We start from the raw sequence: 24,243 nt of genomic DNA, 5'->3' as shown, positions 1-24,243 counted from the left end.
TTTATTACAGAAGGTGCTACTTATTTAAAATACCTTATTACAAAACATCTTATTACACAAGTTATTTTTAAAAAAGTAGTATCTTGTTACAAACCACCTTATTACAGAAGTTACTACTGGTTAAGAAAGATCTCATTACAGAAGCTGTAAGGAAAGGTTTCGCCTCAGTTCATCTTACTGCCCGGTGCTCCCGTAGCACATCCCGGCCACAGCTGGGAGCTACACAAGCCGAGGCGGTCCTGACAGCTTCTCTGCTCCCTTCTCGTGCGTTTCGCTCAGGGCTGGCTCGTATGAACACGCATGAAGCCGTTACATGGATGGTTCAGGTGCTCTTCCACATGGATCTCCTGAACACCACAAGTAGAGGATGTGCCCCCTTTATCCTTCAAACAGTATTTTAACATGAACACAAATGTATAGCTATTAAAAACTTAAGATCTGCTATCAACATAAATACAATCTTCCTCTAAAAGTTTAAAAAATATTTTCAAGACATAATTAGAACAGAGTATTAGAATAATAAATAACTTATCATTACAGATACCATTAGCATCAAAAGGAAATTATTAAACCAGAAGAATTCCCCAGGAACGTAAAAGATCAGCAGCTGTGACATACATACACTTGCTGGTGAAACAGAGAGCTGGTTCAGGAAGGAAGAAGGTTTCTTGGTTAATCACTTAGAAAATTAGCTCATCTTTCCTTTAGCTGCTCTCCTGAAATCTCTGACCCATTCAGACCCAGAATCATGCGACTTTCCAATGCTTTTGTTTCATACACGATCCCCAGTAAAGGGCCACGGTACGACTGCAAGCAAAGACAGCGAGAGCACCAACCACCACCTATGCCGAGCATACTGTAGCTCCCAACAACGTTAAATAGACAAATAAATAAGTGAAACAGATTCCTAACAGAGCACTAAAACCCATTTGCTTCCCAGTAAGGATGTCTCGAGAAAGTGTTTAAGGGTTCCTGTAAAGTTCAGACTTTCCAAATCTAAAGAATACAAACAGCTAAGGAATTACTTCATATTAATTACTCTGACCACTCGGTGCTTTATAACTTGACGGGTAGAAAATGTAATGAAAGAGGCCTACTAAACAATACCCTACCAAGTTAAAAAGAAAGCAAAAAATAGAGTGGTGTGGGGCTGGTTTTGTTGTTGGTTTTTTGTTGTTTTGTTTTGGGCTTTTTTGTGTGTGGTCTTTGGTGTTTTGTTGGAGGTTTTTTGGTGTTTTTTTTAAACACAGCTGAAATGATCCAAAGTGGTTGTTGTGGGCAAAGCTCCACTGCTGCTGGAGTCTGACAGGGGAATCCAGCTGGCAGCTGCTGCACATTTGTCACCCACTTCTCACTCTCTTATTTCGTCCTCCAGAAAGCACCCCCGCTTCCGAGGTACATCCACCGGCAGACGGAGATCTAGGAAGAAAAGGGAATACTGAGCACGTATCAGTGCTCGGATATGTTTCCCTTGGCAGCATACAGAGCAATTTCATTTCTATCAGGTACTATAAAATATGCTTTCAATGTCAGACTATAACCTGATCACCTGAGGCCTACTGTTTAAAGAAACAGGAATTCTTCCAATTTTTCAAAAATTTAAATATAAAAACCCAAAGCAGATTATAAGAAAAGTGCTCCCATTCTTCAGTATGTATTATTTAGAAATGCCTTTGCCACCATGGATACCAAAAGCCAAACATTAATTACTATAAGCCCCTGGCAGTATCTACAGAAAGGCCTGACCTGCTTGTGCCGTATCCCTTTGTTTACCCAGAAAAGGCACAATTGCCTCAAAGCACACCACAGCCAGCGCCAGGATCCCAGAAAAAACTCGTGGCCTCACAGAGAGGACAGACAAGAGGCTCCTTTTTTGACAGTTACCTCGATCCACAGCAAAACAGAGATACTTCCCACGTATGGCCAGATCTTGCAGGTCAAGAAAGCGAACAAGTACCCCGATAAAGTCACAACAGCGCTACCACTGCAAACATCACCCACAAGAAATTTAACCTCTAAACAAACACATTCACATCTTCCAGCCTCTGTTCGTTCTCTGTACTACGGAGTTCCTGCCCAATAGGCACCACTTTTGCACTTTCTGACACCTGCCTCCTGCCAAAGCAGACTGTTGGGAACACATCTTGAAAACGCATAGGGATGGAGAAATGAGGGGGCTTGTAACAATGCCCCTCTAAATTATGGCAAGTTAAGACACAGGGTATGACACCCACTCATCCCAAAGAGCAGACTGCCAGGACAGGCAATTTGAAATGCCTTCAATGAATATATAATGACGTCAAGGTAATGGCAACCGAGCTGGAGCAAGCAGCTGCCGCTCGGACTCCCGAGAGCAACTTCGCTTTGGGCTTCACACAGATGTTCGAGAGTTCAGGGCCAGGCCTGTCCCCACATTAACTCTTAACACCTTTGTAGGAAGAGATCTCACTGTGACCGGATAGGAAAACTAAATGAACATTAACAATATTTTTGGCTGGAAGGTGCAGGAAACAGTTCAAGGGAACAGATGACAGCATGGGAGACCTTGCCTGAGTGAAGATTTGCCCGTAGCAATTGCACCTAGAAATCTATTTACCTTGGAGGGAATGAGAGAGAACACACAGTGACACAACTGCAGCGGCATGGGAGTGGGTGGTAAATGTCTAGGGCACCTTGCAGCATAAAAAAGAAAAAAAGTCAGAGACAGTCATCAGATTATTTGCAGGACTAGACGACTCACAGAAAACATATGGTCAGCCATCGAGAAAGAAAGTTTTTTTCCTTAATGTCTCAGCATCAGCTTAAATGCTTCAATCCAGAAGTAACAAATTCCCCCTGCTCCATTCTGAGATGCCTATTTCCAGAAAGACGGGCTGCAAACAAAAATTCCTCCCATCAGAATCTGGTCCTTCTCCCGTGCTCTTTTAGAAGAGGAAGCACAAGCCACAGATATTAGGTCCGGTACAGCTGTGCTCACTAGCTGAGTGTACCTGTGGAGCACAATGCAGAGGAGATGGGGAAGGAGACTCAAAGTATTTACAGAGTTCCTCTCAATCCTTTGTGAAGTCCAAAAGGACTCCTGTTGCAAGTGCGTATGCTGCCAACAAAAGCGGACAGATTTATTTCAAAACTCCCATTTTAACAGACGAGCTCAGCTAGAAAGTAGTGGGAAAAGCAGATGCATCATCAGCACCTTCAAATCTATGTCCTAAGAGTGAGCTTGGGGCTGAAAAAAAGCAGTCCCTGAAAGGTGAACTATTCCTTGCACCTCCGTGTGATAAACACGGCAGGAGCTAGAGCACCATACCCATCGCTTCTCAAGAAAAAGAGTGGGAAGGGAACAGATGACACAGCCCGTAATCATTTGCAATGATGTATTTTAGCGCCGAGTTAAGCTCTGCACCCTTTGTAGCAGACTCTGGCTCCCGGGAGGACTCAGAAGTAGTTGAAGAGGAGGGTTCTTCACCCGCTGTGTAGTTAATCTGCATTAATGACATTAACTTACATAAACCACAGTGGATGCTAAATGTTTGCACAGCTTCAAAAAGGGACTCTAAAAATCAACTGAAGGTTACTGAGGCCTTTTCTGCTTAATGGTACAGAAATGCCGAAGACACTGTTGGAGACAGGACAATGAACTAGAGACACCTTTCATCTAGATTCTGCTGGGCAGAATGTTCTTAAAACTGGTAAACGAGAATTTAGCTGAGAAGGCTGGTTAAATACATTGGTTTTCCATTTGAAGGAAGCAGATAACCCATCTCAGTGATTTATGGTGCTGCAGAGATGGGCTGGCAGCTATGGAGGGAAACCCTGGGGACGGTGTTTTAGTGAAAAGACGCTCGTCTTTTCTTGCTACAAAACAGCTGTGAAATGCAAAGAAGTCCAGTCCAGCTCTTTGGAGGGAAGCAATGCCTTCTCCACAAAGGCGGGGGTTTGATTCTTGGTGCGTTTTTACAGATTAACACCTTGGGTTGGGCTCAGAGCTGCTCCCAGTCACTGAAATGTACCACATTATATTGGCTCTCGCTGTGTGGTATCTAGAACTTGGTGTCACCACGTAACAAAGAAAAGTGATGTTAAAGAAAAGTGACATTAACATAGAAAAAACCAGCCTACTGAAATAGATGGAAGAAGAGCCTTTTTCACAGCAGGGTGTATGTATCAAAGTGCAGGCTCAGAAAACTTGCAAAGGAGTGCCCAAAGGAAAACAGGAAAACAGAGAGGACTCCATCACACTCAGAGGGCAAGTTGCCAAGAAACACCTGGAAATCATCGTGATGCATTTTAGCACAGAGAGATTAAAAAAGAAGTTGTTTCCAAAGTCTCACAGAGGACAGGAGGTGCTGACAGACAAAGGTGTAGTCAGAGCAGCAGAAGTCAGCTTGCACTTGAGCCTGCCTGCTTCAGGCTTACAGCTGACATGCAGCCGACAGGCTACGCCAGCTTGGAGGCTTCTATCACGCACCCAACTGACTTTGGGCTAGCTTGAGCCTGATCACGTTTGGCTCAGCCGTGCTGTCTATCTCTACCCTTAACACGCACACCAAGCCTCAAAGGTACAACCGTGGAGATGCAGGCCTGGATGACCGTCACATTTCCCAGAGAGCAGACTATGCCAATTGTTGCTAATTAGCGTTAGCATAACAGTGTTTCATCCCTGTGGAACAATCCCATGGGAATGCTTTCCAACATGTTCCTGTACATAACTTTACAACTGGCACGTTAAGCAGATGTTTTGCTTCAGATATGAAAGCTGAGAAGTTTGCTAGTTATCTGTGATACCAGGAAGTAATTGAACAAGCACTCTCGATTATATGTTTTAAACAAAAATTGTCTTTTTTCAAGGTGGCATCCCACCTTTTTTCTCAGCTTCCTGACAGAAAGACTTTATTCCTTACTTAAATGTTTGAAACTGATGGACATTATGAGCTGAACTATTAACTAGCATCATGATCTGGAATCTAGAAACTACCCTTTGAAGTGAGCAACAGCTCTTCAAACTCTACCATCGGCTCTTTGATGAACAGCTGTGAGGGAAACAGCTTCTTAGAGACTTGCAAGCTGAACCAAATTCCCCTCTAGAATGGATCCCAAGTACTTTTTGTGTCCTCTTATGTCTCTCTAATCTGTGGACATTTAGGTTTTCCCTTCAGTTACTAGATTTGTGAAGTTTTTTTTAGCCTCAGATACTCTGCGGCTTGTTTTTCTCACGTGCTTCAGGACACTACCAGACTGGTACAATGTATTCAGTGATCTGAGACAAAGAGTTCAGACTTCTACACCAGCTTCATCAGTTCGGTGGTTTTTGCCCCTGGAACTTCCATAGTTACCTCCTTACTCAGTGTTTCCTTCACAGCACTGTCGCCCTCCAGCAAACACATCTATGGACTTAATCTCAATATTGTGACATCCAGGTTTCTGGCACAACTCCCAGAACTTCAAGTTTTATTTACTTACGTAATTTATACCCTTTCCCACATCATAAGTGTCTCTATTGAAGTGTGTTGGTAAGTACACTAAGAGGTTGTACAAGTTTAGTATTTTAACTGAAGGAACAATGAGGTACTTACACGGCAGACAACAAGTAAACTCTTCTACTCTCCCCTTTCTGTAATAGTTAGTTTCAGAGCAGCTGTCACTGTAATCTCTGAGAAAACGTAGAATCTTTCTTACCGAGAGAGTTGCCTGTGTCTGAACTGCGTCTTTTCCGGGAGAAAGATTTTGCAGATGAATCTGTCTGTTCTACAGATTCGTTCACAGGCTCAGCTCCTGAAGTGAATTGTCTCTCTTCTGTCTCCGATGTCCTGGATTCACTTTTAACACTAGTATTCTCCTTAAAAAAACACAACACAACAACAAAAGAAATAAAACCAAAGATCACTCAATGTTATCTTATAATAAAACTAATATAAAACCAATAAAACAAAATAAAAGCTATTCTTCTCCACTCCAAAAGGGCATCTAACAGGTGGTGAACGCTGCCTAGACAGTTGACATAGTAAGTGTTTTTAACTCAGAATTAAGGTTGCTAAATTGAAACAACCTCTTACAAAACATCTTATTAAGCAAAATATGAGATCAGAAAACTAGAATACACAAAGTTAGGGTACATGTCCCCACAGTCTGAACTTTTCCCTCAGTTATTAAACTAGCTACAAGAAATACAGGTGCACTCATTCTTACCAGCACGTGTAATAATAATGACAGATCTAGCTCAAACAACTTGACAGAGCTGTGTGATGCAGAACCACACGTGAACCACACATTTCTGGTTGGGAATCTCACCCCACCCCATCCAGTCGTTAAGACATTAAGTTATAACGTGTTGCTTGCTTTTTAGAGCCCTCTGCTGCTGCTCTACATGTATTTTGCAGGCAACCATTTGGTAAACTGGTACATTTCCATGATCATGTGGCAAAAACCTGTAGCTTAAAAAAAAAAAAAGGCCCGAACAACCAAGTTCTGTTTCTATTTCACTGAGGCAGTACAGGCCCAAAGTTAAGCACCTGGAATCTACCTTTAGACAGAAAAATTTTCACAGTATCACCTGTTCTAGAATAGTCATCTCTTCTGCAAATATCTTATCCATCAATAACCTAAAGATGAATGACTGCTCAGAGCCTGCAACGTTTCCTTCTATTAAGGGGAAAAAAAGCTTTTGAAAACCATTATGTGTGAGTTTACAGAAGACAAGAGGTCACACTTGGTAATAAGATAGTCTTTCCAAAAATCACGCTCACCACCTTGAGTCTGTCATTACTCAATGTTGAGTATATAACAGGCTATGTGTATACGTATCAATAGAAACACACATACATTGCTTGACAAAGTTGTATAATAACATTCAAAAAGGCCTGTGCAAATACAGTAATGGAGTACTCCAGGGAGAACTAGTTCCCTCCCACACACCTCCTGCACCTGCTGGATACCCATTTGACTCGTTTTTTTCCTCTTTGAAATGTGCTGTCTGGATGTATTGCTTTAGTACTGTTAACAAGGCCACGTGAAAAACACGTGGCTAGCAGTGCCTTTTGTCTAATGCCTGAACCACAACCCCTTCCCAGGCACAAAAACAAAGAAGGAAGGCAGGCTGTAGGTCACTACCTTCACCAGCTAGAATCCAAGTCTCATGAGTGATGATGACTTCTCTATTCCTGGTGACATTTACATAATAGCAAGTTCTAGAAAAATTAGTGAGCAGCCTTCATCAAGTAGTGAGAGAAGGGAAGATTTCTCAGGTAAGCATTCTAAACTGGATATTCCACCGGACAACTGCTCTAGAAACAATTCTGCAAACCTCATTATTTAAAAAGAAGAGAATAATGAAAAGCAATACCAGGCAGGGGATGTAGAAACCAAATTGCAGTGTCTGATAAAGAAAAAACAAATAACATGCATATTGGGATCACCATTATTAAGAAACTGTTACTAGCCTATGTGGTGAAAGTAGTCTAGACACTCTAACTAGCAGTTCTGCAAAGGACTTGGGGATGCTGCAGTGCCCAGTAAGGCTAACGACACCTTGGGCTACACCGGGACGAGCGTGGCCAGCAAACTGAGGAAATGTCATTCCCCCTCACTGGTGAACCTGTACTTCCAATGCTGTGTCCAATTTTAACCCTCACAGCTGCGTGTGTGGAAACTGAAGAGCAGTCATACTGCACAGCACCCCTTTCAGATTTCTTTTTATCACTGTGTTTATAGAATCTTACACACCAACTCTTCAGTAATCTAATGTAATAGGTAATAATACCATTTTCATCCTAACAGCATCAGCCTAGCCCACACAAGTCTGGTTCCCAAGCTATCCCTTTTTTTTATTGTTTGGTCTTTTAAGCGAGCATGTTTCTGACCATGGATTCACCGCACCTGTGGACAGACCCTCCGCTCAGGTCTAATACTTCTGCAACTTCAGAGTCCGAAACATTGTTTGGCAGAGAATCAAGCAAAGCTACCAAAGCTGACAGACGTGAAAGTTTTGCCTTTTCACTTCAGTTACTGAAAAACGCCAAAACTGCTGCATCTCACTACTTACAGAACTTACGAGACACTGACTGGACTATACCTATACCCAGCTGGAACCATGATGGGAAGCTGAGGCACTAAAATTAGCAACTTGCATGAATGGGGTTTGCTGGATTAACCTTCCCCAAAGAAAGCAAGCGTTTCAGCCTTCACATAGGTATGCTGCCAAGGAGACTGAACGAAATCGGAGGCAAATTCCTCTTGATCAAGCATTACAGAAATGTTCTATTTCCACTTTAAGAAGAAAATAAAACATTTCTTAGGAGTAGGAGTGGAATAAGAGATGCCCATTGAAGGCCAAAGCCTCTAGAAGTCTAGGACAGAAATTGACTGAGGCTGAGAGGACAACGCTGGATCTGAACTGTTGAATATACTAACTCTTTTCGTGTAAAGAGCTGCTCTTTAATTTGCTGTCTTTTAGGAAATCGGGAAAGCAGAATAAAGCAGGTTTCTACTAAACTGTTACTTCTATGAGGAAGACAGTTCAAGGCTCAGTGCTGGTCACAAAAGTAATTAAATGCTGGGAAATACTGTGAACGGAACAGAAAACAGAACAGTACCAGCTTGGTCAAAAGGTCCCGTATGCTAAAACCGACAGTTTCAAGGGCTGACTTCAGTCCACAGAGCAGAAACCCGAGATGAAGCACACGGTATCATCACAAGTCTTTGGGCTGAAAGTAGCTGGAATGTGTAAGCAGGAATGCCCTGCTCTGTTTGCGCTCCTTGTTCTTGCTCTTCCCTACACATCAGGTTACAGCTGTTGTTTTGAGACTTGACGCTGGGCAAGACAAACCTTTGATCTGACCCAGCAGAGCTGTTCTGATGCTCTTGTATGAACGGTGGAGGAATTTGCTCCCCCTCTGCTTGTATAGAGAGGAATAGAGCGGTCTTCTGTGCACGTCCACTATTCTGTCATAAGCTTGCCCTAAAACACATGGTACCAACAGGCACTGAAAGCCTGAGTGCTTCCAGATTCGGGGATGAGGAAGAAAACTGTGCTGGAGCCTGATGTGAGGAGTACAGGCACAGAAGCCTCCTCTGGAGAGTTCTGCACCTGCCATGACCCCAGGCTCTGGACAAGCAGGGTGTTAAGTTAACCTTCCCTCTCCCGAGTTTGGGAGGAGGAGACTAGTTGAAGAGTAGTTCTAACAGAAAGAGGGAATCTGTCAAACAAAACACTGAACAGTCCCTGAATTGCTTTTCAATTGCTCAAAAAATGAGGCCAGTTATTTAACCAGTTACAGTCCAGGACCACCATCAGGATTCTCACAAATATACAAAACCTCCCTCCCAAACAACTACGTGGTTCGTGTGCTTAATTCCCCCAGTTCTTGACAAGGAAGTTCGGGTCACGGACTCCAAAGGCCTTCAACAAGGGACAACCTATCATTCTAAAAATGCAGTTCAAAAATTCTCAAAACTGACAACATTTAAAGTGCGGTCAACACTTAATATAATGAGTGGGCACCAATTAAGGAGTACTGCCAACTCTATGCACTAGCACAGGGATGTGCTCTTCCCTACACGGTACTGAGCAGAACAGTCTAGTCTAGGCTTGAGCTATGCAGAGGCTTGATCAGAATACACATCCCTTTCTAGAAAGATACCCAAGAGGAAGAGGACTAATCTTTATAATGCTAAAAGCAACAATGGGAGGTTTGCGCCAGCTGATGATTTCCGATCTAGAAACTTCAGTGAAGGCGTCAAGCTACCGACAGAACAATAAAACAGTAGCTTCAATGCACACACAAAAATGAGATTGAGTGCCTACATGCAAGGTAGGTCTCATGCAGCAGAAACAGATGCAGTCAATCTCCTGAGCTTACCTTGTTTTCAAAACAAAACAAAACAAAAAGCAGAGCACGCATTTGCTGCCTTAACAGAGTAACATCTAGAATGCCCCTCACCCCTCATGAGACTTACAATTTTACATACTGGGAAGACCAGGTACAGGTAGACCGAAGTACAATTACAACTTGTTGTACACCACAAAGTATAAACCAATGAAGATGCTTTATACCAGTCAAATGTCAATAAACTATACTTTCCACAGAAAACAGAACTTAACAACTATTTATCAGAAACAATCTAACCGTTTATCTAAATTTAAGCAAAAATCTGCCTCCAGCGGCAATTCTCAAAATACTCTTCTTTGTTGGAGATTAAAGATGGTATGTTACAACCTAAAAAAGCATCCACTTCATCACCACGAATACACCTGCACTACGCATGTTTCCCATGCAAATGAGCACCCTAACTCGGCCAACAGGCTGACACATGTCATGCTCATTAACATGGGAAACATGGGATACTTTTTCATTCCGTCTTCTTTTTTATATCTTGCTTTACCAAGCAAACCCTTCACTGTCCATTAAAAGCTTAATTAAAGAAGCCTTCAGTTCTTAAGCAGGCAAGAATATTGAAAAGCTATCGGTCCAGACCCTAGCATTACTATCAAACATAGTTAGCTCAAGAAAGATGTTGGTTTACCTCCCCTTACCCCTTACCTGCTCTGGACTGAACAATTCTTCCTCAAAAAACATGAGGGAGAACTCAGCTGGGCGGTGATCTGGTTCTTTGCTCCGTTTTTCATCTGCTTCCTGTGTGGTCAGAAGTTCTTGTAGTATTTTAGCAGCAGCAGCAGTTTCTATAGACAGAGTGGTATCGGCAGCACAAAGAATGTCAGAAGGCTGTAACGGAGACAAATCCAGTGCTCCATCTGCTTCCACCAGAAATGATGTGTCTGAAGTTACAGGAGTGAGACATTCCAGCTGGCTTTCCTCAGTTGAAGAAGGTGTGTAACTATTAACAGGCAGTGCCTGATTTCCATTAAACTCCAGGATCGAATTCTGGCTCTCTACAGGTGCCACTCCCACCTTTTCAGCTTTGCATGATGAACGCACCTCAGTGGCAACCTGAAACGTGGCTTCAAGACTGACTTCTGCCTTCTTGTTTTCTTCAGATATATTACATAGCCAGTCAGATGGCATCAGCTCAGCTTCGTAAGATGACTGCATTGGAGGATTCTGGAAAAAGCAAAATGCAGTGAACTTTTGTATCAAAAAATTACCGTGACAGGATGTGTATTGATTCTGTTTATCCATTTATCCAAAAGCTTGAAAGATTGTCCGTTATTCTCAGTTAAAATAGCAAGTTTAACCAGAAGAAAAAAGAAAAAAGCTACTGCTTTGTCTTGGTTTTCATTAACCACCTTACTCTCGGCACGTTTCCTTTCTTCTATTCATGGTCTATCCTGGAGAGAAGGTTACTTACTAGGAGCTGGTGTATGCCTGCAGATGCATTGTCTGCACACCCTTTGCACCACAGGTGTTAAATATACCCAAGCACTCAAATCAGAGACTTCTGGTCTTAGTAGGACCTGTGGGGGTACACTAGAACCACCCTCTTCACGTGCCACATACGTAATAGAAAATGAGAGAGAAAATCCACCTGCCTTCAGTTCCTTCTAAAACTCAAGCATTCCTGTTGTTGTATAAAAAAATCAGTATAACCCACAACATTTTTAAGCAAAAGAGAAAGGTCCATATGCTGTAAATGTGCATATGGACAACACAACTTGAGGAACTCACCGCTTCTTAACCAATAATACCATTTTCCTCCTCAAGTGATTGTCCATAGGCACATCTACACAAGGGGTGCCCCCCAGGGACGCCCCAGTCCCAGGATGAGTGGGAGTTCAAATACCGGTGAAAGTAAATACTGCAAAACTGCCCTGCCTGTCACAGCCTCACATCTGGACTCTCCGGTCATGACAGTGTCCCACAAAGGCACAACTCAAAGTCTGCATCGATCTGCATAAAAACCCGACAGAATTTCAGGTCAGGAACACTTCTTGTAGAACCTACAGAGACTCTGCCTTTGCCATCACAGATCAGGCCTGAACATTACTAAAATTTTTCACTGTAATGACATCACAGGACGACAGGACACAATCAGCAATCCAGTGATGATTTTTTTAGTAGCATTCATATATATCGAGTAACCTTTAAAACAGAATGAAGACAATGAAAGAGTTTTCCCAAAGCAGCAAGTCCTACCCAAGTGAAATGATAGATGACATTTTAACAGCCAGTGTCTGTACTGCTACTTCTTCTGGAGGTGACTCAGTCGAAGGACACTAGAAGGGTCATTTCTTCTGACAAATACAAGTCATACAATGATGTTGAACAGAAACAGGTCTATTTAAAATACAGCCTTCTTTTGGAAGAGATCCAGTATGAAGGAGTAGTCCTTAGTGCCTGACTATCCTTAGACCTTTTAGCTGAGCTCATGGTTAATGAAAAGCTACTTCCAGAGACGAGTAAATTAGAGAACAGGAAGCTACAGGATCACCTACTAGGAAAGCCGTATCAGATCAAATGCCAGTGAAGGACTTGGTCTCTCCCTGATGGAGATACCACAAAGAGATGAGATCCTGTCTCCTGGGTGTGTGAAGGCAAGTCCTAGTGTGGATTCGTGTAGATGTGCCAGTTTGCAGATAGCCACAAACTGTGGAGGGTGGGGGGAAACGGAGGGGGAAATAAAACCTGGAATTTGAGAAATTTAGGTTAAGTTAAGCAAAATCTTTTCATTAAAGGCTAAGCCACCTTTATGTTTTTATGAGATAGGTTCAAACATTATTCCTCTCATTTTTTTTTCAGTTCTATTTTTTTTAAAATGTTAACAAGGTGTTTCATTTCTGTTGCATTGCTTTTTTACTGTCATAAGTAGTCAGGATTTTAAGTAAGACCTGGATTACCAAACCGTCCAGGAATAAGATCATCCCTGCCAAAAACCAATGAACCAACCCACCCATACTGAATCTTTTTCTGCCTCTTCTTAGGGGACCTCGGCTTGAAGCTGTTACAGCACATATTGTCCTCTTGGATGCACTACAGGATCTCGTGTGTATTTCCAACAGGAGAAAGGGGCCACGCAAAGGTACAATTTAAATCCTTTTAGTTCACCTGGAGAAGGATGGGGGGAGGCAGCAACGAAACAAGGAAAACCGATAAAAGATTGAGAAGTCAGGGCCTGAAAGACTAATAGCTTGCTGGTCATTCAAGCTCAAGAGGAAAAATGGTCTGACTTAGAAGTGGTGAAAGAGAAGATGGGCATTTCACTTATAAGATTAGCGTAGCGTGTGCAGGAATTAAAGCACAACCACACCTTTTCAGGGACCGCTAGGACTACACAAATCTGGCTTGAGTGCTTGGGCAATCAGAATTAGTTCAGACTTGATTTCTTTTTGAAATAACATGGCTGATTATCATTCCTTATTACAAATAAAAGCAAACTACTTAGGACTGCTTTTAAGGTCAGAAAGTTCTTCTTTTTTCTTGCACGTTTATTTCTTCCGTTTCCCGTTACCTCTTGCTTCAGTCCACAAGGAAATACCGACAGCTTAATAACCATGGTAATAGCAATAATCAAACAGCAGGGCTGCCATTAAAAAAAAACAAAACGAGGTGGGGGCAGGAAAAAAAAAAATTAAAAGTCGCTGAAATCCAATATGTAGCCTCAGTTCACATCTATGATAAAGCAGCGGGGAAGTATTGAGCTAGTGGTTGTGAGCTGCCAGCACTGCTGTTGCAGAAGATAGCAGGAGGTCTCTCAAAAGACTCATTCCTACCCAAGGATACTGATTCATCACACTAATCCAAACCCCGCTTGAGAGAACCCAAATGAAAAATGGGTAAGAAGTTGTACCTGAGCTCCCTGTTTTGTAACCAACCGTGATGAGAGTGTAATACAAACCTCCGAAACCCCGATTTCAGAAACCTGGTGAGATACACCATCATCAGCCACCATGTCTGGGTATAACCACCTATGTCCCCTTGCCATTCCATGCAGTAATTCTCTGTAGCTTTTTCTGGAGAGCAAACTGCAGCCAACCAACCAGTTAGTTACCGGCCTGGTCTGCCCATGTTCCAGTCAGGGTCACCTAACACTTTCAGCAGCTCAGGTGTGTACTGTACAAGCCCAGCAGCTGGCCTGCAAGACCCAGAAACTCCACCTGTCTTAAATCTCTCCTAAACTTAAAAGCAATGCTCTCTGCAAGACCCAGTAAGGAACAGCACAAGGTTTAGGCTTCCTTGTCCAAGAGTGCCCGCTTTTCCTTCTGAGACCACAAAGCACCGTCTGGATCCAACAGAAATGGGGCTGGTAACCAGCTTGCTGACTACTAGCGTGCCGATACGGTTCGCTGTCTTCGGGACTGGTCCAGCAGTTTCGTATAGGCTTTGCCACTCCTACCTAGCAGCACACAGCGTGACCAAACAGCCTCAAACGCCCCGCAAACCACGCTTCAACAGCATCACACTGAATTCCTGCAACTGGTAGAAGGTATTGAGTGGAACGATAGGAAATATACCATGCAATAGTTCTATTTTTTGTGAAGAACAATAAAAATGCTTAGTCAGCCAGGGCTGATGAATTTTACCGCTTTTGAGGATTTGTGCAAGTGGTTACTGATGGATGATCAATACACCAGCTGGGCACGATGCTCAATACTGCAGCTTGCCACATCCCCCAGCAGAAGTCTGGGGAAGTATATGCCCCAGAACACACAAAAGGCAAACTGATTATTCCCCACAGCTCAGCAAGAACCGCAGGCAAGCTGCTGTCTTCTGTACCACCTGCACAGCCTGTCACCACGTTCCAGGAGAAATGACCTATGCTATGCTAAGACTCAGAAATCTCAAGAAGCCCCGTTGATCCACGCGGTACGATAGTTGTGTTACCCTGCTCAGAGACAGCCGGTTACTGACCTGGTGGAACTGATACAGGGCACCGCTCGCCTTTGGCCTTCTCACGCAGAGGATCGCCTTCCCGCAGTCTGCCCAGATGCTCGGCAGCTTTTTGCTGGGGGTTTCCAGGAAACAAAGCAACCACTAGCAAGTGGCCTAAAGCTCTTCTGACTCCACACACTGCCCATGGACTTGCTTCTCCAAACAACTGATTTTTACTAGACCCTTTGGACACTGTATATTATCCTTCAATCTAGCCACAACACCACCTTTAACAACTCCTTTGGAATGATTTACTATCCCATGGATCTCGGCCTTCCGAGATAAGCTATTTTATTGTGACTGCCCATCGCTCAGACGGATCCTCATGTCCTGGATGAAAAAAGCAGCTCACAATGAAAGTGAGAGGACAAAGATGCACTGTGCGAAAAACAAAGACTACAATATCGACGGCATGACTGGCTGTTGGCTATTTATAGCCTTACACTAACGTGTTATCCTGGCCATAACCTGCCCATCTTGGATAAGCTTATTTTTTAAAAGAAGTCACGAATAAAAGAGAAAGGTTGATATTTGCAAGACAGGAAACTGGATGATCAAGCTTGGGTAGGTCAACCCTTTTTCAACACGCATAAGCATAACTTGCTTCGCTTGTCCTCTGTGAGGGGGAAAGAAGTATATGCGTTATGCTGTAATAAAAAAGGAAGCTCTTGCATTTTTACTTCAGATCTTCTGATATCTGATAAGCCAGGCCCTCCAAATAAGGCGCAGTTTCCACTAAAATTACATAAAGCATCTACAGGAAGTACTGGAGTTATCTTTGAGATCTCCGAGGTGGGGCCCATTCCACAAAGTCACCTTAGTTTTTCTCGTTCATCAAATCAAACTCAGGACTGCAGGAAGCTGTCCGGGACAAAGAAGGGGAGCTGCTTCTCAGTATTTTCATAATATTAAAGAGTCTCTTTTTGTCCAGGCAAGAACATTCTTCAAATACAAATGCAGGCTCATTAACTAAAAGTGATTCTGGTGAAGTCAAGCAAAAACACTCCACTGATGAGGACACCCACTATGCTGCTACCCTGAAACCTAACCTGAATTACAAAACTACCCGTTTAACATTCAGTGGTTCTTTGAAATAGGTATTTGTAAACCACATCACTTTCACTTTATCAAGCAGATCCATTCTCAAATTTATATCCTTAATTTCACAAGTGTATAAACCTGCAGTTCATTCATACAGTCTCCTTCGCTTTCACCTCCTTTCAGTAGGCTACGCTCACCTGGACAAAGCTGTCGTGGGTGCACGCTGAAGCAGCAGGACCAGCACAGCCAGCCAGAGGATCTGTGTGGGCTGCTGCTGAACAGCTCTGTGGTGTGGCTGCAAGAATTCAAACACAGCTATCAGACTGCCGGAACTTGTGTCTCGTGTGCAGAGTTCTATTGCTTACTTTGATTAAACATTTCAATAATCACACAGTAAACGACATTCCAGAAATTTATTGTTACCTCCCAAGTCATTTTAAGACCAATTTCTTAACCTTAAAAATATTTAAGATATGTATAGATATATTAAAAATATATATTGTAAAATTGGCAACACACACACATACATGCAGAAACTTCATAATCAGAGTCTTTTGTGTCTTAGTATCACCTCTCTGATTTGGCTGCTCGAGTTTCTTGTCACAATACACCACAGAAAACGTATTCACATAGCTGAGCCTAGGTGTTCATACACCTTGTAACCATGTGAATTTTAAGACTTACAAAGAAAATAAATTATCTTAACCAAGAGTGTATCATTCTGAAAAATATCATGACTACTCCTAAACTACCACTCACCAGAAAGGTCTTCATATGTAAATGAACCCTACAGGCACAGATGCATTCAAAAGGCGCGACTGGACTTGCACTGTCAGGTGGCACCAATAACTAATATGTCTCACATGGTCTCCATGACTGATTTTTCATTATTAGACACTCTCAGATAATAAAGCTTCAACGCATTTCTTTGACGCGATTCTACTACTGTCAAAGGTTTTGCAGATAGTTGAAAGTAAACAGAACTAAATCCTTAAACTAATTATGGTCTAAGGCTAGTGGGGAAAAAAAGACTTAGATGAGCATATTTTATGTTACTGACTTTTCAATAAGAATCATAATGAAAAACCAGGGAAATCTTTTGGTCACGGAAGTTAACAAACAAGTTTGAATACACACAAAAAGAAATCTTTTGACAAAGTTCTACTTTGATTTCATTTAATGGGACTTCAAAAGTGAAATGAATTGAGTCAAGAATAAGATTGAACATACATTCTTTAGTTCTCTCACTTACTAAATACGTATCTTAAGGTTAACTATCACTTTCCAAACAAACTAATCTTGCTGCTGTGCTCTCATGATGAAGGAAACCAGACTTTTTCATGTGGACATATGAAGAAACACGCTTTCAGCATTCTGTATGTTATAATATATAGAAGAAAGGATAGCGGAGAGATTAAGAGATACACAGGCACAGAAGTAAAACCGCTGAGACAGTCCTAGAGTGACAGTGAAAATTAAAAGATTGATCATACTCCAGTGAAATGTCACTTACACTCTCAGAAACGCTAATTAATTCACTGGAGGTTTCAAACGCCTCAGATTCCCTAAGTTTTTGTATTTTAGTTTTGATTACACCTTGCAAAATTTGGTATGTTTTCACTGCGTTCTCACACCCACCTCCCACCCCAGAAGATTCTACCTGAGCAACATAGCCAAGTTGTCCTTTAAACTTAAAGTAAAAGGAGCGTCATCCAGTGAGAGAGATCTCCATATTCATGTCTGAATCTACGCTGGTCTCCCTCAGCTCCCCTGCAGGCAGTACTTCAAAACAGGCACTTCCAGGACACCAGTAATCTTACCCCAAGACAAACTCTAAACCGAGCTACGTGAAATCGCACCCGAGACGCCCCTTTCCTTCCCTTGACTACGGGAGAGGGCTGGGGCCTTAGCTGAGACAGAGACAACTACAATTCATCATGATGAGTTTCAGCCTATGCTCTGTACCAATAGAGACGCAAAGCAGGGACCACCTCCCACCTTAATGAAGCAAGTATTCTGGATGAGGCTTGGAGCTACCTGGTCTAATAGAAGGTGTCCCTGCCCACGGCAGGGGGGTGGGAACTTGCTGATCTTTAAGGCCCCTTCCAACCCAAACCATTCTATGATTCTCAGGACACCTGCTCCTGGGAGAAGACTTAATAGTTAGCAGCTGGTAAGGCAGGCTCCACACTCTGGCCACCACAGTGATCTCTGCATAAGGAGCACGTGGCAGAAGTTGCCTGTCTCTTAAACATTTAAGTGTGTCTACAAGAAATGCCCAGCTCCTCAGAACCCTTCCTTGACAAAAATGACGTTACGGGAACTGTTGATTATTGTCTGAAATGTTCTCAGCAGAGGTCTCGGAAGAGATGCACAAAAGATGTAATGATTTCACTGTGTAGGATTTCTAAACAGGGATAGATAGCTGTCTTTGTGAAGGTGCGGCTGCCAAAGGAGAAGCAGGCAGAAGGAAAGAATAACAACTGAGCTTTAGTTTGTTCAAGGCAAGAGTCACTGTTCTGAATTTCAGAAGTTTTAGGGAAATTAAAAAAAAACACCACAAACCCACAACAAATACACCACCACTCCCCAGAAAATACCCTATCATGTGATTTTTCCCATTCAAGGTAAGGGCAAGGAAAAGAACAGTAATTTGCTTCAACTCCTCTTCTGAAGAATAAAAACACTTAAGTGAGACTGATTTATTTTGTGATTGAGTGATTAAGTGAGACTGACAATTGTGGCAGAAATAATTCAGAAAAAAGAAAGGAGCCAAGACTTTTGTACTTTCTAGTCTTCAGTGCATCAAAAAATACAACATAAAGAAGCTAAGCAAGAAAAAAAATTTAGATACAAAAATAGTATGAGCAGAATGAAATATTCTACACCAGGAGTCCTCAAACTACGGCCCACGGGCCGGATATGGCCCCCCAGGGTCCTCAATCCAGCCCCCCGTATTTACAGAACCCCCACACCACCACCACCCCCGCCGGGGGTTGGAGGGGGAAACCAAGCAGCTGCAGATGACTTCCTGCCATCTAATCCGCGCGCCGGCCCCCAGTTTAAAAGGTTTGAGGACCCCTGTTCTGCACAATACTTTTGACTGATCTTTGAGTTTAAAACCTTAACCTGGAAAAACATGAGACCAAGGCCTAGGATACTACTTCTTAACAAGGTCTCAGTGCTTTAATATCATTGTCCAAGTTTTGCTTAACTAAAAAAACAAAAATGAAAGTTAGCCTCACACCGACTAGTTTTGGACAAATGTTCTTCTCCTCGCCCTTTCACCTCAACAGAAAGGCTATCCAGAAAATCACCAGGGGACACACAAAATCTGGAGGAAGGACACGAATACCAAACAGAAACTCCTTTTGCTTTAGGTCCATCTTCCTTTTAGACTTGACACTTTCTAGTTCTCACTTGAGATATACACATGGCAGAGTATTGTAGAAAAATATTTGAAAGTCTCACTTTAAAATCTGTTTTTGAAAAGCAAATGCAAAAATTTTTTTTCATACCTCTTGGATAGCAGGCTTGTGAGTACGGCACTGAAGATGCAGAGCTGCTGCAATTTGCAATGGATGCGGCAACGCTTTGAGTCCCTTGCTGAAGTGGCGGAAGAGAAGCCACAGGCTGGAGTGTGTACGTGGCTCCTGTTGGAAGTGTCTGGAGTACAGGAAAGGCAGCCCCTTTATCTGGAAAAGCTGGGGAAGCCCCTTGCCCTGGCAGCAACCCAAGTGGTCCCTGCTGGATCCAAGTGGAAGGGACTGGAGTCGCATCTAATCTTTGTGCTGGTAAAGTGCTGGGGGCTTGGCACGAGGTTGCCATGTAGGAGTAAGGAGAGAAAACACCTTGACCGTAAAGTTGATGAAACTGTCCTACAGTCAGCAGTCCTGCAGTGGGTACAAAATAAAGCGAAACAAGTGTTAAGGAAAGGAGTTTTCACAGGCAAAGAAAGGCAATATGAGGAGCCAAGGCTCTACAACATGATTTGTGAAGACGACCTTTGCTCCAGCGTACTTAATCCAGAAAGGAGACTGTACTCTTAGACCCGAGCATGCAGTAACTGCTGTGTGGCACACGAGTGAAGCGCCAACACAGAGGTGTCTGCGTAGCACTCAATCTCCTTAAACTGGCAGTAACGAGTTACCATATTTAGAAACGTGCTATAAATCAAAATGTGTAGTAACTTACTAAACCAAACAAAAGCAATTTTGAAAGTACGGTGTGTTAAATCAGACAATACATTCTAAAAAAGGGACATCATAAAGCAAGATTTGACCAAACTCCACTACTGACAGTTCACAAACAGCTAAGGGAAGGGCAATGTCAAAATCCTCCAAAGGACTTTGCAAGTACTTTATGACAAGTCATTTATTTGGTCAAGAAAAAAATTTCAAAGCCAATTTTTTCGCAGACAGCTCAACTAGTTCAGTGCAGACTAAAATATCCCAGACTTTGCCATTTTGTTATTTCCTAGAGAGCCCTTTTATTCTTCTCTATTATTTTATAGTTTCCTCTCTCAGACAGTTACTGTTTCATGAAATGGTATTTGCTTTTATACCATGACAGCTCAATTTCTGTTTCGGTGACTTTGTGGAAACACTGACAGTAACACCGCAAACGCCTGTGCTCATTGATTTCTGCAAGAACTACTGCATTTGTGACTCCCCTGCAGGATTGCATTTAGCCATGAGAATTACGAGTTTCAGGATCGTTCACGTCAATAGGGTTTATCTAGAAGCCAGGCTTTCTCAGACCTGTAGTTTCCAATTCTCACTCAAAAGGACTTTTTTTAAAAATAGCCTCACATTTACCTCTTGCACTCCTCTGATGAAAACTAATTCAAGAAATCACTAACATACAGTCATTATTCTGCAAGTTCACATTTAATCATTAAGAATCACTAAATAAATACCAGCTGACCCTGAAGATTTGCTAAGACTTAACGTATAGGACCGTTTATTTCCTGTTCAGTACTTTCACCATTTATAAACAGAGAAGGAGCAGGGGTATGAAAATTCTTTTGTTTATATTTTACCTTTGGATAGGGACATGAAGATTATCTAGTTCTAACACGTAAACAAGACACCACGGGATGCCAAGTTACCAACCTCCAGTTGCTGTCCAGGAATTGTTCCTGAATGTTTAACAGAGCGTTACACCCTGCAAGACACTGGGAACAGACGTGCCCCTGAACAGTCAGTACAGAGCGCACAGTGCATTGTCAGCCTGTCAGAACTTGACTGCATAGAAACCCCAATGTTTTCCTTGTTCTGTCTTTCTAGAAAATGAGACTCCTAGAGCAAAAACTCTGAAACTGCAGCCATAAAAACAGAGGACAAAAAATGAAAGAGTCATCTCTTTCTCATAATTTCCTTTACCAATGGTCTGCATTACATCAGACAAACCACATGTCACTGAAGTCTGCAATGACTCACCTTAGCCTTAACAAGGTTATCAAATCATTAGTTTAAATGCTTCCTAGCCTCCCTACTGAAATAAGTTCCATCCCTTCTCAGATGCTTCATTTTGTCTTCTTGGTATTGCACGTGCAGTTCCACACTCATCACGGAAAACACCACTTGAATTAGATGACAGTTCCTACCCTGACACAGTAACCAAGAGTATGGGGATACCCTACTCTGCTCTAAACGCCAGCCGGTGCTGCAGAGAGCAGTACCGTCAACTGCTTCTCCCCTTCTCCTGGTCGCACAGTCCTGCCGCTTCTCCTACACCGCGCCTTACAGCTCTGCACCCATGGGGTGCATCACTCGGGTCCAAGAGCCAGCCACAAATAGGCTATTAAAGTCTTCTCCGATCACTGCGCTGAACCAACACGCTGCTGTATCAGCTGCAAGGAAGATGACAGTTAACATGCCACCAAGGGAATGGGAAGCCGGAGTGCTCTTCTGGCAGCAGCCCAAGAGCACTGCAAAGCAAGATATTCACATCTTCCTTACACAGCGCCAACTACAAAGCTTTAGGGCCGATACAAAATTTGTGGAATAATCCTGAGGGCTCAGACTTGTCTTGGGAAAACTCAGATCCTCTCAAAGAGGGTTAGAAAGAAAGAAAACACGTTCTAGGGCTTTTCAGCAGTATTATTTTCTAATTAGCTCTCACCTACTCATTCAATCCCTTTTAAAAACTACGTAGCTTGTGAATTCTTTTTCAGGAGACAACTGACAAAAACCTTACTACCAGGTCTTGTCTCCTTTGCACAAAACTAACAGGATGCTCTAGTTACCACTTCACATGACTCACTGTTTCACACACATTTAATGACAGCTTATTAAGCATCCCTACTGATGGGCATCCTTACTGACGGGCAAGAAGCAGTAACGTTCATCTGGTAGAGCTGTGCCAGCTCCACAGAGATCGAGCAAGGGTGTTCTTAGTGTAGTACGCAACAGAGACTGTACTGTAGTCTACAGGCAGCCTGAAATACATGTGAACCATGCTACTCATGCTTACTGGCAGCAGATCTACCTGCATAAACAACAACAGCTTCCCTACACCAGGTGAACTGAGATGCCACCGGCAAGGACAGGTAACCCTTCTCCCTCAGGAGAGCGTTGATTTTCAAATCCCATGCCACCCAGCGCTTCTCAAAAACCCACCAAGACCCCAAATGGCCCACTCCGACTCACCAGGCCTGTTGGCATTGCTGAGCGTCGAGGGCGGAGGCAGCGGCTGCCCGTTCAGCGGCGTGCCGAGCAAGCGCTGGAAGCGGTTGGGTGGGCGGCTGGTCACAGCCAGGCCCGCTGCCATCTTCGCCCTGTTGCCTTTCGTCAGGCGCTTCAGGTGGACGAGGAGGTCGGGGCGGCCGCGGCAGAAGTGGGGGCTGCGGAAGTGATGCAGGGGCCCGGTGCAGTTGCCACCGTTGCCTTGTCCACCCTCTGGGCCCGGCCCAGGCCCGGGCCCCACCACACTGCTCCCCGGCAACATCCCCACCTTGCGGAAGCCATAGAGACTGAGCTGCCGGATGAAGCTGCTGAAACCGGCGGCTGCCGCTGCCCCGTCGCCACCCGGCTGCGCGGCGACGGCCGGCCCGGCGCCCAGCAGCTCGCACCCAAAGAGCGGCTGGTTGATGACCAGCCCCTGGCCGGAGGCACCCAGCGAACGGAGCGGCAGCGCGGGCTGCCGACCAGCCGCCACAGTCTGGCGGGGAAGGTGTCGGCACTGACGGGGACGGGCTGCTGCGACGCGTCCGTGTCGGTAGGTGGCACCAACTCCGCGCTCAACCGCCGCCCGCGCGGCCTCCGCTTCCCCCGCCACGCGCCGAACGGCACGTGCCCCGCCCGCGAGGCGCTGCCCGCCGCGCGCGGCCCCCGGCCCTCAGCCCCGCCGCGGCGCTGGTCCGCGCAGCGCCCCGGTCCCTCGGCTCGGCACGGCCGCAGCCCGGCCCGCCCTCGGCCCCGCCATCCCCGCGGCCCCGCCATCCCCCGCGGCCGGGCCACGTCCCTCAGCCCCCCCATCCCCCTCCGCCCCGCCAGTCCCCTCGGCCACCCCCTCCGCCCCGCCGGTCCCGTCACCCCGCCGGCCCCTCAGCTCCGCTGCCACCAGCATCTCCCGTAGCTTCTGTGAGCGACCGGGCGGCTGAGGCCCGGGGCCGAAAGCTGCCGCTCGGGGCGGCCCCGCTGCCAGCCCAGAGCCGTCCCGGGGGCAGCCTGGACCTCCTTGAACCACGGCGCGGGTGGGCGCCGGGCCGTGGAAAGCGGCTGCAGGCGGGGCAGAGCGGGGAACACGCGCTCCGCGGCCCCGCACCCCGCCATGGCTGCCCGGCGCCCCGGGACGGCGCGCGGGAAAGGGGGCGGGGCCGCAGGGCCACGTGACACAACATCGAATCCCAGGGAGGGGCGGGGCGGGGGCGGGTTCTGCTGAGCAGCCGGACCTGCCCGGGCCGCCGCGGCTGCCGCGGGGTGCGGGCGGCGGGGACGGAGGGGGCGGAGTGGGTGCGGGCGGCGGGGGCTGGGGAGCTGCTCCGTGTGCCGGGGGCACCCCGGGCTGGTGCGTGCCCCGCCGGGAGGAATGCAGCCGGCAGAGCAGGTGTTGCAAAGTGTCGGCTTGAAAACCACTGGCAGTTCACAAAAGGAAAAGCAAATTTATAAAGAGTGCAGAGGAACACGGAACAAATCGGGAATTGTGTCACATTCGCCCTAAACCCACCCCAGACCTGTGCAGCTCTGATCCCCACGCCAGAACAGATCAGGTGGAGTTAAAATGGGGCAGAGAAAATCAGCAGCGAGGATAAGAACTAGCTTCAGCGGAAGGAAATGCTGAAGAAGGAATCTTCAGAGGGGCAGTTATTGTATAAAAAGATAGGTAGTAAAGTTGTAGTTAGTGTAAAGGAGGCAAGCACGACTAATGGAGGTTTTCA

The 24,243-nt window shown here is 44.8% G+C and overlaps 1 protein-coding gene across 1 annotated transcript; it reads right to left on the bottom strand.

Annotated features, from left to right (window-relative positions):
- Positions 1 to 22,857, bottom strand: LOC308071425 (heat shock factor protein 5-like). The gene is made up of 6 exons (XM_080406826.1): positions 22,514 to 22,857; positions 19,379 to 19,753; positions 16,058 to 16,155; positions 10,536 to 11,054; positions 5,677 to 5,836; positions 1 to 1,419 (listed from the first exon to the last, which is right to left on the bottom strand). The coding sequence occupies exons 1-6, from the start codon at positions 22,809 to 22,811 to the stop codon at positions 1,352 to 1,354; spliced, it is 1,518 nt and encodes a 505-aa protein (XP_080262952.1). The 5' UTR covers positions 22,812 to 22,857; the 3' UTR covers positions 1 to 1,351.
- Positions 22,858 to 24,243: the final 1,386 nt, after the last annotated feature.

The sequence above is a fragment of the Falco punctatus genome (assembly GCF_963210335.1).
Source record: "Falco punctatus genome assembly, chromosome: 11".
In the NCBI taxonomy this organism is placed as follows: domain Eukaryota; kingdom Metazoa; phylum Chordata; class Aves; order Falconiformes; family Falconidae; genus Falco; species Falco punctatus.
This window is presented reverse-complemented; position numbering and strand designations above follow the sequence as displayed.